Here is a 13,950-nt window from a genome sequence, read left to right as displayed (position 1 = left end):
AAGCGTGTTTTTGAGTGTGTTTAAATCAACATATTTGATTATTTAAACTGACATCAATGATTGCTTGTACTGTTTAAGTTAGAGCACAAACACACTTTGCTTTCATGAAGGAAAAAACTTGACTTCTATTAGGTCTTCTAGGAACGTTAATGTGACTTCATTGTTATTGATTGATTTGATCTAATTTCCATGCTTTACATATTACAATTATGATTTCGGTTATTTACATTACTTTTCACAAAATTGTATTTTTAATCTAAAAACTTGGGCTGTCGATTTAAATTTTGAATTTTCGAAACTAACCCTTAACCTCTCCGATGAATATAAAATTTAAAATCATATCTAAAAGAACTACTACTTACTAAAATTTAGAGCTTGTTAAAAACTATTAGATACAAAATTGAAGTGGAGAGACTTCTTACATAGATACAAAAGTGAAAATGTTAGAAATCTATTGACCCATATTAAAAGTTTAAAACTAACCACAAGCTCAAGGTTGACAAACTAAAACTTACAATAATTCTTAATTGTATTTACATTTCATTTTCATATTGATATATAATTCTAGATAAAGGGGTGAAAATGTGAGTTCCCTAAGTTAAAATTAATCCGTTAAAATATTAATAAATCATATATAAACAACTCAATACCAATAAGCAATTCTTACGTGGAAAGAAATTATACTAACTATTTAAGAAAATTTTTAACGTTAATAGACGAACATACTTCTAATCAGTTTTCAATATTTTGATTTAGAAAACACTCCTACATTAGCAAACAACAAACCAAAAAATTCAATAAATGCAAAAAAAAATATTTATATGTTAAATTCTATCGAATATCAAACGCGTCTAAACGAATCTAATTATCAAAGTTGAACTACCATATTTAGGATTTAACTATATGGAAGTAAACAATATATTTAAAATCCAAAAAGGGGGGGAAAATTGATCAATATAACACGAGAAATGTTAAGCCAAATATGAATATGATGACTTTGTAGAATTGGCTGTATTACAATGTTCAGCCACAACAAATGTTAAATTGGGGGAAAACAGGATTACAAAAAGAAAGCAAAAGCCAACGGAAATTTACAAACTGGGAGATGAAAAGGCAAGGCTTTCGGGAACATTTGGAACCAATAAAACTTACCTAACTACAATAACTGCCATGTCCATATGGTTTCATAGCCAAGAGAGATGAAAAGGTGGGAGAGATTTGGAGGTAAATTTGGTACCTCATCTTCCACCAGATAATTGGATTGCATCCTGTCTATGTATTGAATCTTCTCCCCATTCGAATCTTCTCTGCAATCTTTCGTATTCTTGTCTGCGAGTCACCTCCAAATGCTGCCATTCTTCCCACCTCTCTGCTAATCCCTCTCCTTCGAGCATCCGAACGACTTGTGACATTGCTGGACGGTCGTCCGAGCATGGCTGTGTGCACAGCAATGCCACTTGAATCATCATCTCTACCTCTTGAATGTTGTAGTTATTTAGATTACGATCGACAATGGCATCGAGTCGTTTCTCCCTTTCTAGTTTCTTAACCTTCATAGCCAAGTGAAATTGGGAATTAGCTAAGGAATAACAAATGAGGCAAAAATTAGGAGAATTCAGACTTGGTAGTTTATTTTGTTTGTGCTTCTAATCCATAATAATGGCACGTTAATATTTGGCCTTCCAACCCCTTCCATTACAATAGTTGAAGTTCCTCATTATGATACTCAGACTTAGCGACACTCAAACTATAGTATAATCATGATCTTTCCTTATTTATTATTTAAACTAAAATAATCTGTACTTTAAAACAAACTATTATAACCTATACCAAAATAGTTTACACTCCAAACACAAATTATTGTAATAACCAACTCAGCATCCCAAACAAACCCTTAAAGATATTGATTTGACGAGATTTACTTACATGGTCGAGTAGTAAAACATCGTCCTCTTCTTCTAAGCGTGAGAAGTCAATTGCACGTTGCCCTGTAACAAGTTCTAAAAGCATGATACCATAACCAAAAACATCAGTCCTTTCGGATGACTTTCCAGTAGATAAGTACTCCGGTGCTATGTGACCCATTGTCCCTCGAATTTGAGTAGTGACATTAGTCTTCCTAACATCAACCAACTTTGCTAAGCCAAAATCGCCAACAACTGCTTCAAAATCTTCATCAAGCAATACATTAGCTGCCTTAACATCTCGATGAATAATCTTTGGGTTGCAATGTTCATGAAGATACTCTAAACCACGAGCTGTGCCCAATGCCACCCGTTTTCGAGTAGGCCAATCTAGAACAGCTTCTCCGGGCTTTAGTTCTGCATTGAAAATACCGGAGAAATCAGAGGAAAAACAGCAAAGTATTTAACAGTTTCGTTGCCTAGGTTACACCTTCGGAATACCCTTGAAGGGAATTTTTCTCTACTTCCCTTAATCTTCACTTTACACCACCCGACTTTCCTTTCGTCATAAGGCGTGGAATTAGAATAGCATTTGACTAAACGAAAGCAGGATAGAATGATGGACACAATTGAAAGTACAAAGGAACAACAAAAACGACCTTCACTTAGAAAAATCAAACCTAATGCATAATTATAAATAGACTTAACCACATAAGGATACACCGAAGTTGAAAGTTTGCATAGCATCCAACAAGTGAAAACAAATATCTAACTGAAGAGCAAATGACAGTATAAGAATCTGAACACATGACATCTTACTCTATTACTATGTTAAATTACCAATCAACTTAAAAACTTTAACTGATGAATTAAGATAAATCTAATTATATTAATACTTTAGCACAGATTACTAGCATGCTACAAATCCAACATGAACTTAAATGTTAGTAGACAAAAGGATCTTAAATGTGTGAGTGGGCCTGCATCTACTATTTACTTATGTATCAGTATCATGCACGTTTTTTCATGATCATATTCCAAAAACGTGCTCTAAACAACATTATGTAATACGTAAACAACGAAATGATTTTCTCAAATAGCATTATTTATTTTATGTAAACATATTGTCAAGAGCAATTATTGCAAATGTAATATAGACAATAACGAAAACACCTTATACCTCGAAGACGGTAGGCAACACTCAAGTTCTGCATAAAGGGATACACCAATAGGCGTTCTGTCTGAGTTGTGGCAGAATCCAATGAGACGCAACAGATTTCTATGGACAGCTACACTAATCATCTCAACTTCACGCTGAAACGCTGCATCTCCCCCTGGACTCTCATAATCAGTCAACCGTTTCACCGCAACTTTGGTGCCATCTGCAAGCACCCCTTTGTACACCTTTCCAAAGCCTCCTTGTCCTAAAACATTTTTTTCACTGAAGTTTTCTGTAGCTAGCTGTAGTTCCCTCCAGGCAAATCTTTTCAACTGACCAAATGCAATTCTTCGATCAACTTCACCTAATTGGAAAATTCAAGGGAAACACAACACTGGATATAAGTATAAACAAAAATTCCAGTTCATTACAGGAGTATTTTTACCATTTTTGTGTGTGCAAACTGGAAGATGCTTCAAAAGTCCGTATGCAATGATAAAGAAGCATTCGTAGAGCTCATGTCATTTGAGCTGTAATTTTAATTTTGTTGGCAATCTAAGTACACTTAGTTTCAATATAATGATACTTCATTTATCATGTGATTAAGTAGCAGGTTAATTTATCATGTAAATTAATTGTAATTAAATACCAACATGGACATAGCTCAAAAAATATATAAATATCATATGAATGTCACGTAAATTAATTGGAAAGTTTTGTTGGCATGTAACCTCGAGTAAAAAAAATGGAATTTATTTTGTATGTAATTGTAATATATAAATATCATATACCAATTATTAATGAATCGATCCATTAGTTAATTTTCAACTACTTCAAAATATATAAAAAAATAGAAACCAAGAGAACTGATCAATGAAATATTCAAATACCCATATAAACATGGATCCCTGGTTGATATAATAATTCATGAGATTGTCTATGCTTCAAATTTCAAACAGAAACAACACAGTTGATTTTCTAGATACGTGCTTATTCCATGAAAATACCACAAAATGTTTACAAAAGTTTGTGGCAAGAATACAACAGAAAATCATACTTTAAATTGATATGATATACTTGCAAGCTAGCCTTCACTAGAAATGTTTGGAAAATCCGTATAAATAAATTAGTCACAACAGTTTACCTGCAACGTCTACAAACACTTCGCGCTTGTAGCTTTTATATCTACCCTTGGACAAGAAAAATAATACTCCGACCAAAAGAAGAGCAACGGTGAACCCAGCAATTATTCCAACTATGAGGCCCACCTTGGGTTTATTTGAAGAACCTGACAAGAAGAGAAACTTTCACATTTTGATTACGCTTCTAGTCATAGGGTGACTGTGTAATAAAAATATAGAAAAGCATTTTTCTAAGCCCAAGGTAAATGTGATCCAATAACCTGAGTTTGTACTGTCTGAAGCACAGGCGTGAAGAGACTTTCCACCACAATTTAACTTGTTTGCAGAAAAGCTGTTACAAACAAAACAATTGAACATCCTATGAGAAAATAGTATGAGCAACCTAAGGAACTAATCATCAATTTTTCCCTGACCAAGCTAATCGACCAGAAAAAGGCAGTGGAACCATTTTTGGGGCAAACAGTCAAGCTTTCATAGAGAATGAAATATTACAATGAGAATAATGAAAAGAGGAATCCAACTAAAGAATAATTATACCATCCTTGACATTGACTTCAAAGCAACTTTTGAATGTTCAATTTAGCAATGCTAGTCTACAGGCTTCTTACTCTCAATTCTATAAAATTACCCATCAACAGCAGAAATGACATGATGCAAAATTAAACAAAAAGGGACCAACACAAGCTAGGGCTAATTAGTGGGTTTGTGTGCACAGTGTTTAGGTATCTACCTTGGTAATATTCAAAAGTTCTACGTACTTGAATTTTGGAACTTGAAATAACTGCTGCGGAATTGGACCACTCAGATCATTCGAATCAAGCAGACTGTAGGAGAATCACAATCAAGAAATCAAGAAATGAAATACACTTCGTCAACAGAAACTGAAGATTTACAGTTAGCCCCAGATCAGTGGAAAACTTACAGATTAATCAAGCTAGGAAGGGTTGAAAGTGAGTCGGGAATAGTCCCCGTTAGACGATTTTGACTCAGAGTTCTGCTTGAAAAATAATAATGACTCATTATCTCAAGAATAAACCGTAATCATTATAGACACTCGTGAAATATCTTCAAATTTTGACATCATTGCGAATTACTTACAAGAACTGTAGTTTCTTAAGATTACCCAGGGATGATGGTATTTGGCCAGTTAGGCTGTTATTTCCCAAATCCAAACTAACCAAATTTGTCAGGTTTCCAAAATCCTTTGGTATCTCCCCACTTATGTAATTTCCCTGCAAAATGCTGTTGCAGACGAATCTATATTAATGAAGATGCTTGGTTGTTCATCGCTAATAAGCAGATTTTCTTCAAACACCAGTTTAGAGAAACAAATTTAATAGGAAAAAAAAAATCATAATATGCTTTTCACAAGTCACGACTAATTTCTAACCCTTTCCTGAAACTACAAACATAAAAGAAACTTTCCAACCACGTGATGCCAGCAATTATACCATATAGACAGTAAAATATTAGGCTTGGTGAATTTCATAACCTTCAATATTAAGAATACACTTCAGCAGTCGTTAACTTTTACTGCTTTAATGGTAATAGTATGATGCTTTGGTTTTATTTACCAACAGCTCCCAAACTCTCTCAAGACCAAAAAGAATGTTCCAATTATGAAATTTTAACACTACAAATACGTGCAATACAAAATTCTGTTTCTCGAACAAAAAGAAGTTTCTATCAACCTTAAGCAAGTCTAAGCACCTGGTTTGAAGAATTAGGACTTACTCACGGAAAATATATGACAAAGAAAGTACAAATCAAGATAAAATCCAGAAATGTATAATCAAACTTTCAGCTAAAATCTAGCAACATGAAGTATTCAGGGCTGTAAGTTTTATATATACAAACACACTACTCACAGAGTTGAAAGTGATTTTATACTTCCAATTCGCGGAGACAAGGTTCCAGTAAATCCCATTGTGGACAAGGATCTGAGAAGTTAGACACAATATAAGTAAAAACCAGACTTAGAAACTTTATAATGGCAAGTAAAAGTAGAATACAACAACATCGAAGAGAAAACTATGGAAAAGAGTACATTTAAGTCTATCTTACACAGAGATCACACTGTTTCCCCTACATATAACATTGGACCAAGTACATGGATTGACTTGATTTGGGTTCCAATCTGTGAGCTGATTTGCTGTTGCATTCAATGTAGTCCTCAATGCATAGAGTGCATCACCTGGAGGAGAGCAGAACAACATTCATCAATCAGTCAAACAAGTCGAGTATATCAGTACAATAGCAAGTAGAAGAAAATGAGTCTGTTGCTTTCAAAACAACGTCGGAGAAAAAAAATAAAAAGATACATTTCACTTGTCAGCTCTAAGTGATACATGTATACAGTTGCGAAAAGTAAACTTCAATTACACATAAGCATGTCATGTGCATTTAACTTGAATATGCAATATTTGTCCAAGCCAATCAAGAAGAAGAAATCAATTTTTTAATCTCTATCTTATTTGTTCCACTCTAGAACAATGTACAAACATCGCAAGGATTAACGAGATGGGCAACTTTTAATTCCACATCACAGACCAAACGCTTAAGCTACAATTCTATGAGCAGCAGTATGACAAGAGACGTCTCAATTTTAAAACACCATCTAGAGATGCAATCCATACCTTGAAAATCAGAAAGGGCAAGATAATTATAGCAAGCCAGTACTAGAATTAGAAGATAGACTTCTCCCATCCTAACCAACATCATTTTCATTGGTCGGCGTTATGAAATCCATGCAAAAAGGATGAATAGAGCCATTGCTATGCTATATCTGCAAAGACAACCATCCATTGACAGTCAAATATATTGAAAGAGGCCCAATTGGTATAAATATGAGCTAGTTTGTGTCTATAATTACAACAAAGCAAAAAAACAATGAAAGAGAATATCAAGTAGAAGCAAAAAGACTAACCAAATCCCAAAAAGAAACATCCCTGTAGTTATGATCACGAAGTAGTAACCAGAACGACAACCAAATAAGGAGAGCCTAAATTCATATATAAGAGCCACGAAGAATTACAATCACATTTCTCAAAATAGCACCTGATGGAAAAACATGAGACATTTTGGAAGTACATCGTGCTTTCATTTCAAAATTCATGCCACCCTAATTTTTTCTCATTCTTCAAAAAACAAAAGCTTAGTCAACAATTAAAGAGTTTGATCGATATAATAAACATTTTAGTGAATTAAAAATCCAATATTTCAAAATATTTAAAATTATGTAATATTGTACCAGAAATATATAAAATTCATGATAAAGTGAATCTTCTACTCTCAATATTTAAATTGCGACTTTCTAAAATTCGTTTAAGAAGTACCTTTCAAACTCTGAAACCAAATCTAGAAGACTAAAATGAAACAAAACCAAACCAAACGCATTTTTTTTTTAATTCTGAAAACAAATTAAACGAAGTACTTCCGAAACTCCCAAACCAAATCCCAAAGACTAATATGAAACCAAACGCATCCTTGGACTTCGAAATCAAATTATTTTCCCACCGCCCAACTACTCATCAAACCAATCGACCAACTCTTATCTTCTCAACAGTTCACCACTTAGCTCTGCCACAAGCGAAATCACACTCAACGCAGCTTTATCCAAAAAGACACGAAAGAAACAAACAGCTCATCATAAAAAAATCAAACCACAGATCAACAAACTCCAGAAGATAAAGAGGAAGAAAAAAGATATGAAAAGATGGTGAATAAGAGAAGATCCAAAACAAGTACCTGTGAAGAGGGACAGAAGAATAATCCTGAAGATTCGTGACCTATAATAATAAATCAACAGCGGAAGAACAGAAAAAAAAAAGCTAAAAAGAAGAGACAAGGAAAGAGAAAGAAGAAGAAGCTCAGAGAAGCAGAATATTAGGTGGAAACCAATTAGTTTGAGTGAAGCTACTGCACATTCAGAAAATCTTCTTCCGCCATTGCTAAAGCTTCTTCTTCTTCTTCTTCTGTCCTTTAGTTAGCTTTTTAATTAATGGAGTTTTTGTTTATTCTTTTTTTTTTTTTTGGATAAAAGGTAAGTTTGAAAATAAGGGTTTTTTTTTTCTTCTTCTTCTTTTTAATTTTCAATGGATTTTTAATTTAATTTACAGTCCATTTCATGTTGGCGAGATGCTGACCTGGCAGTTATGTGGCCCCCGCAGTTAAGGTGTGTGGACCTACGGCCGGTTGACTGATTTTTCGTTTTTCTTTCATTAACTAAATTTCTTATTCGGATGTGTTATGTTATCCTATACTTAGCTCCTACGTGGCTAAATACGAGTCGTCTGACGTGTCTACCATGGGGAAGTGAAATTTCTTTTACTCTTTTTTAAAACTCTTTATTTTTCTTTATTAAAAACTATTTGAAAATAAATAATGTAATATAATTCTATTATTGCATGGAAATTCAAACCATAAAACTTTTAGCCTTAAATGATTTCCTATCTATTTGATTTCTAAATTTTAAAAAAGTGATGTAGTACTTCTATTGGAGGTTTTACTTTCAAACTAAGTAAGGTTGTCAAATAAAAACGTACAACAAGGTAGAAATAATAATTTTCAATTCTTTCACAATTAACTGTTTATATGTCCAAAATTTCTTTCATTAGGATGTGATGTCGGTTCATTTACATCTTTTTCTATACTTACAATTATGTGATAGGATATATCATTCGACCTTCAATTATGTGTCTGATAGGTTGGCATATGTTCGAATAAATTGAATAGATCAAACAAAAAATTCAAAATTAAAGATTTATATATATATATAAAGTTTGAACGTTTAAAGATGTATTATATTACAAAGAAGGATAAAGAGACTATAAACACATAAACCTAAGAGTTAATAGATTAAATAAGTAAGTTGTGTTACATACTTATTTTAGTGGTGATCATTTGTTAGTTAATCGAGATTGGTTATTTGAAAAACGAATCCATCTGGTCACTTTGGTTGAACGCTAATTTTAAATTTAAAACCCATTTTAGGTGATAATGAACTAATTTATTTGGGGGAAATGTGGTATATGATTGATGTTGTTAGTATCAAATAATCCCATGCATGATTTGAATTGCCAACAATATAATTACAATCACACCTTGCCCCAAGGGAGAAGTTTTGTTAGCAAATTCTCCACGCCAACCTAAAAAGGCCAAACCTCAATCATTTGCTCCCAAATTAAAACCTTTACTTACACTTAATTAACATTTTAAAAGCATCGCATGAACACATGATTATCCTTGTTTTTTAATACTAATTATAGCCCTTTGGTGGTACTTTCATCTTACATCTCTTTTCTTTATATCCTATTTTTCTCCTAATTAATTTTTCATTTTAAGAACTCTTTTCTTTTTCAAACATATCCTTGAAAGAATTTGAAAATATTTTAGGATTAAGATTTCGTAACTATTAAGTTAAATTAAAATATTTTTTAATTAAGTAAAAAATTTCATTCCTATAGTTGATGTTTCATTGTTTATTTGAGGTAGAAATTAATATACAATATCCATGAGTGTCTATAAATGATATTTTATTATATTTGTAATTGATTTTGACAATATATTTTGATATGAAATGAAGAGAGACAACGACTTCTTTTTTAACCGTTTTTTTATTACCTAGTTTTTGTACTTCTATTTCAAATATTATGTTAGTTTCAATAAAGAGATAAGCATAACTCATTCTTTTTCCTTTTTTCTTGTTGTACAATAACTTTAAATCGTATCTTTCGAAAAAGGGCTTTAAAGAGTTTATGCCTTTTGGGCATCAAAATATAGTTATAAAATCATCAACTACTTTGAATTATACTATTTTCGTCTTTTTCATTTCTTTTTAATTTTAGTTCATATAATATTAATATAGTCGTTTAGAATATATTGAACTTCGATTTGTTTTGATTGATGTACCTTCGAAACCAAATTAAATATTGTCCTTATTCTTTTAAAGAATAACTATTTTGATTATCATTTTCATTTAAATGTTGTCTAAATTAAATTATCAGTCAGTACAGAGTCATACTCGAGTTAAGCATAATATATTTAAATAAATAAATAATTAGATGGTTAGTGAGATTCATGTGACAAAAGGCCAAAAATAGTGGTTCCAAGTTGGAAAGGGTTGGAGCTTGAAGAGTCCACATTTCATCACTCACTAAAAAATCATGATTTAAATGCATAAAGTTAAGTCCCAAATATTAATCATAAAAAAATTAATTACATATCTAAGAATATATTATAAGTTAAAATAACACTATATATCTAATAATATATATAGACCAATTCATATGCTTACACTTCATCCCATCACCAATTTTATGAGAGGTCCATGACAAATAATATAGGATATAAAATGAAAATGGGTTGGTTAAATATCATTTGTATGTTTGGTTTATGAATTTTCATGAAACTAATCAACTATAATTTCTTACCATTTAATCTATAAGGTAAAAAAATATAATGACTTAATTTTGGAGTTCATCATGTGATGTATTCCAAATTTTGCCCTCTAACACTATTTGATTGATACTTTGACTTTGATAAGATTTAGTATAGAAGAGACTAAATTGTTTGACAGTGCAAAGTATATAAACTAAATTGTCAATTTTACGTAGAATATTATTTTAAATGATAAAATATTTATGATTTAACAAATTAGCACAAAGTATTAGGATAGATCAAGATAAACTACTATTTGTGTCACGTAGAAATTGTCTTAATCTATCACAATTCATTACCAATAAACAATAATATTTTACAATATTTGGATACATTTTGCAATATTTAAAAATAATTTTCTTTTAACATCATCTTTCAACTTCCTTAATCATTAATTAACCGTAAAATGAATTATAGGTTAAAACTTCATCTTATTAATTTATTTGATAAAATCTTTGAATTCACTTACAACTAAAATGAGATATTAAAAAATTGCCAAAAATATTTTCAATCTCATTGTATCGCAAATAAAAGTGAGAGTATTAGTTAATGACACTTTTCATTTAACAACAATAAAACTATTTTCTAATGAAATATATTGAGCAATGGATTATGTTTTTAGGAATAGAATTTGTTTCTTCAAATCCAATATCCATAAAATAAAAGTAATTCAATAAAAAAACAAGATTTTTTTATTAAAAAATGGTGTTATTCCTTAACTATGCTTTAAGATTAACATTAGATAGTAAGCTAAGAATCTTTAGATAAAAAAAAAAAAAAAACTTAATTTGAGATTACTAATCATCCGATTCTTTCCAATCTTTTTAAGCAACTATGTGAGAATACTTTTCTTCAAAATCAAATATTAAATCATGAACAATGTTCATATAGAACGTAAACTATTTTACAAGAGAAACAAATTTGAAATTTATTCCAATTCAATATCATTAAATAATTATTTCGATTAACTCCACTCTTCTAAAGAAGGTTGGAATCCAACTTTTTATTACAAAAAGTCATATTTTTTGTTTGTTATAGTTGGTTCAACCTCCCCTTATAGAAAAAATGATTGGTATCATAACTAACTTGGTTATGAAAATAAAATTTTATGCCAATTACAATGTAATTTGTATAATTTAACTTACTTTTTATTATCCAACCTAAACAAAAGGTTGAAAATTAAAGAACGTCGTAACATAATTTAGTAATAAGGTGTTAAGATATAGTTTATTATTTATTTTTTTAGGCTCAAAGAAACTTAGGCAATTAAAAAGCAAAAGAAAAGAAATTTTAATAAGAGAAAAAGTGAAAATGAGAAAGAAAAGGGAAATTTAGAATGGGAAGGTAAAAGAGGTATAATAATAGTGGAGGCATTATAATTGTTATATGGTCATTACTATTAGTGGTCAATATTTACATGATTACCAACTCAAATATTGGGTTGTTGGTTGTATATCTCCATTTTCACTACCTAACTTAGTTGTCACCCATTCATATCAATATTAATATATACCAAAGAGTTTGGTACTAAAATAATTTGTAAAACCTTGACTAAACATGGATATTTTGATCATTATAAAACTCAAACATGCTTTTAGTAATCTTCCATGGGTTCTTCTGGTTTTGATATGTTTTTTTTAGGCAACCCTACAATAGTACTTTGTGTGTCGACGTGGTTGAATAGAGATCATTCAATACTTAAGTTAATACGTGAAGTTTTTAATTAAGTTATATATATATATATATATATATATATATATATATATATATATATAAATAGAATTGATATACTTAAAAGCCATTGATATCTGATTACTTTGAAGTATTTAAAATTTCGCTTAGGAATATTGTAATGTATTGTATATGGGGTACTAATACGTAAGAATACATCTCGCACATTCCAACCTTCATCTTGGACATTCCAAAATTTTAATATGTGTTCCAAAATCGAATTTCTACCTCTCATAAGTCTCTTTGGCACTTAAGTTTTAGGCGATTTAGAGTGATTTTTAACATGTTTTAACAAAACTTAGTTACAATTATTTTTTTTTTATTTTACCATCTTGCAAGTATCTTGCAACCCCTCCTAAGTCATTTGGTGTGTTTATATGCATATTTAATAAGTCTATTAGGCCCTTATATTTTATCACGTATGCATCTTATTGTAGCCTTAGATGAATCTAGGTCGTAATTCTCGTATATTATTTCTAAAAAAGAAACATCATGCTGCAATGATGGATAAAAGATCAAGAGAAAAATACTATTTGGAGTTCGATTACTTAGCATGTTGATACGATTAACTTATCAAATCATGACCCATATTATAATTTCAATACAAAAACAAGTAGGCCATCAGTACACTCTTTTAAAAGAAGAACAAGTATAAATTATTAGTTTAATATGTCAAAAAAGATACAAACAAAGATGCTAATGTTTTCAAAATAATTTATCACAAAAAGAGATCGGAAGCAGTCAGCCAAAAGACAAGTGAAAATGTAGACTAAAAGTGCTTCTTGTAGTGCTGAGTGTAAAATGTAAACCCTTGTTTTGCTTTACTTTGAGCCATTTCATCTCCATGTGACGTTAACCTATTTAAAATTATAATTCCTCCTCCCCACCTTTTTGCATTGACCAAGCTTCTCCACAGCAACCTGCCTTAACCCTCTCGGATTTAACTGCTTTTTTCACTGTAAGAATAATACGATAGAATAATAATTATCCCTAACAAATCAAAACTATCGCCACTAACAAAGGGAACAAGGTGAAAAGGCAAGCCAAGTCATATGCAAAGATTTCCCACTTTGACATTTGCATGCATGAGTGGTATATAATTCCGTACAGAAGTGTAAAAGTATTTCAGTCAAGGAAAAATATGAAAAGAAATATGCAATTGAACAAAAATGTCCATTGAAAAATTTAAGCCGTTGAATCCTACAAAAAAAAAAATGCAAAAAGGCAATAAATGAAGGGGAGGAAAAAGAGATAGAGACACGGTAGAGAATGATGAAAAGGAAAAAATTGTCTTTACCTTTGTGAGAAAAGAATGATTTGATGGATGAAAAAAATAAGAATGTCATGGAAGGGAAGGAAGGGATGAAAGAAAGAACGAGAGAGAAGAAGGGAAGGGAAGGGAAGGGAAGGGAAGGGAATTCAGACAATTCACCCTCAATTTGTACTAAAAATCACAAGCCGAAAATGAGAAGAATAGTAAAATGTTGATTTTAAAGGTTTGTTTAATTCAAGGGCAATATAGACTTTTCTTAACACAATTTTTTTTGTGAAAAAGTCTTTATACCCTTAAAAATTA

At 31.0% G+C, this 13,950-nt stretch overlaps 1 protein-coding gene across 1 annotated transcript; it reads right to left on the bottom strand.

Moving 5' to 3' along the window:
• Positions 1–921: 921 nt before the first annotated feature.
• Positions 922–8,217, bottom strand: LOC116403405 (probable LRR receptor-like serine/threonine-protein kinase At5g10290). Its single transcript, XM_031884527.1, is given in 14 exon segments — positions 922–1,550; positions 1,927–2,321; positions 3,085–3,154; positions 3,156–3,427; positions 4,208–4,351; positions 4,466–4,536; positions 4,964–5,029; positions 5,128–5,199; positions 5,304–5,447; positions 6,074–6,145; positions 6,270–6,399; positions 6,842–6,990; positions 7,132–7,206; positions 7,953–8,217. Coding segments are annotated over 12 exon segments (1,839 nt in total). The 5' UTR covers positions 6,933–6,990; positions 7,132–7,206; positions 7,953–8,217; the 3' UTR covers positions 922–1,238.
• Positions 8,218–13,950: the final 5,733 nt, after the last annotated feature.

Source organism: Cucumis sativus, chromosome 4, assembly GCF_000004075.3.
Source record: "Cucumis sativus cultivar 9930 chromosome 4, Cucumber_9930_V3, whole genome shotgun sequence".
Taxonomy (NCBI): Eukaryota; Viridiplantae; Streptophyta; class Magnoliopsida; order Cucurbitales; family Cucurbitaceae; genus Cucumis; species Cucumis sativus.
The sequence above is the reverse complement of the archived record's forward strand: the minus strand, read 5'-3'. Positions and strand labels throughout refer to the sequence as shown.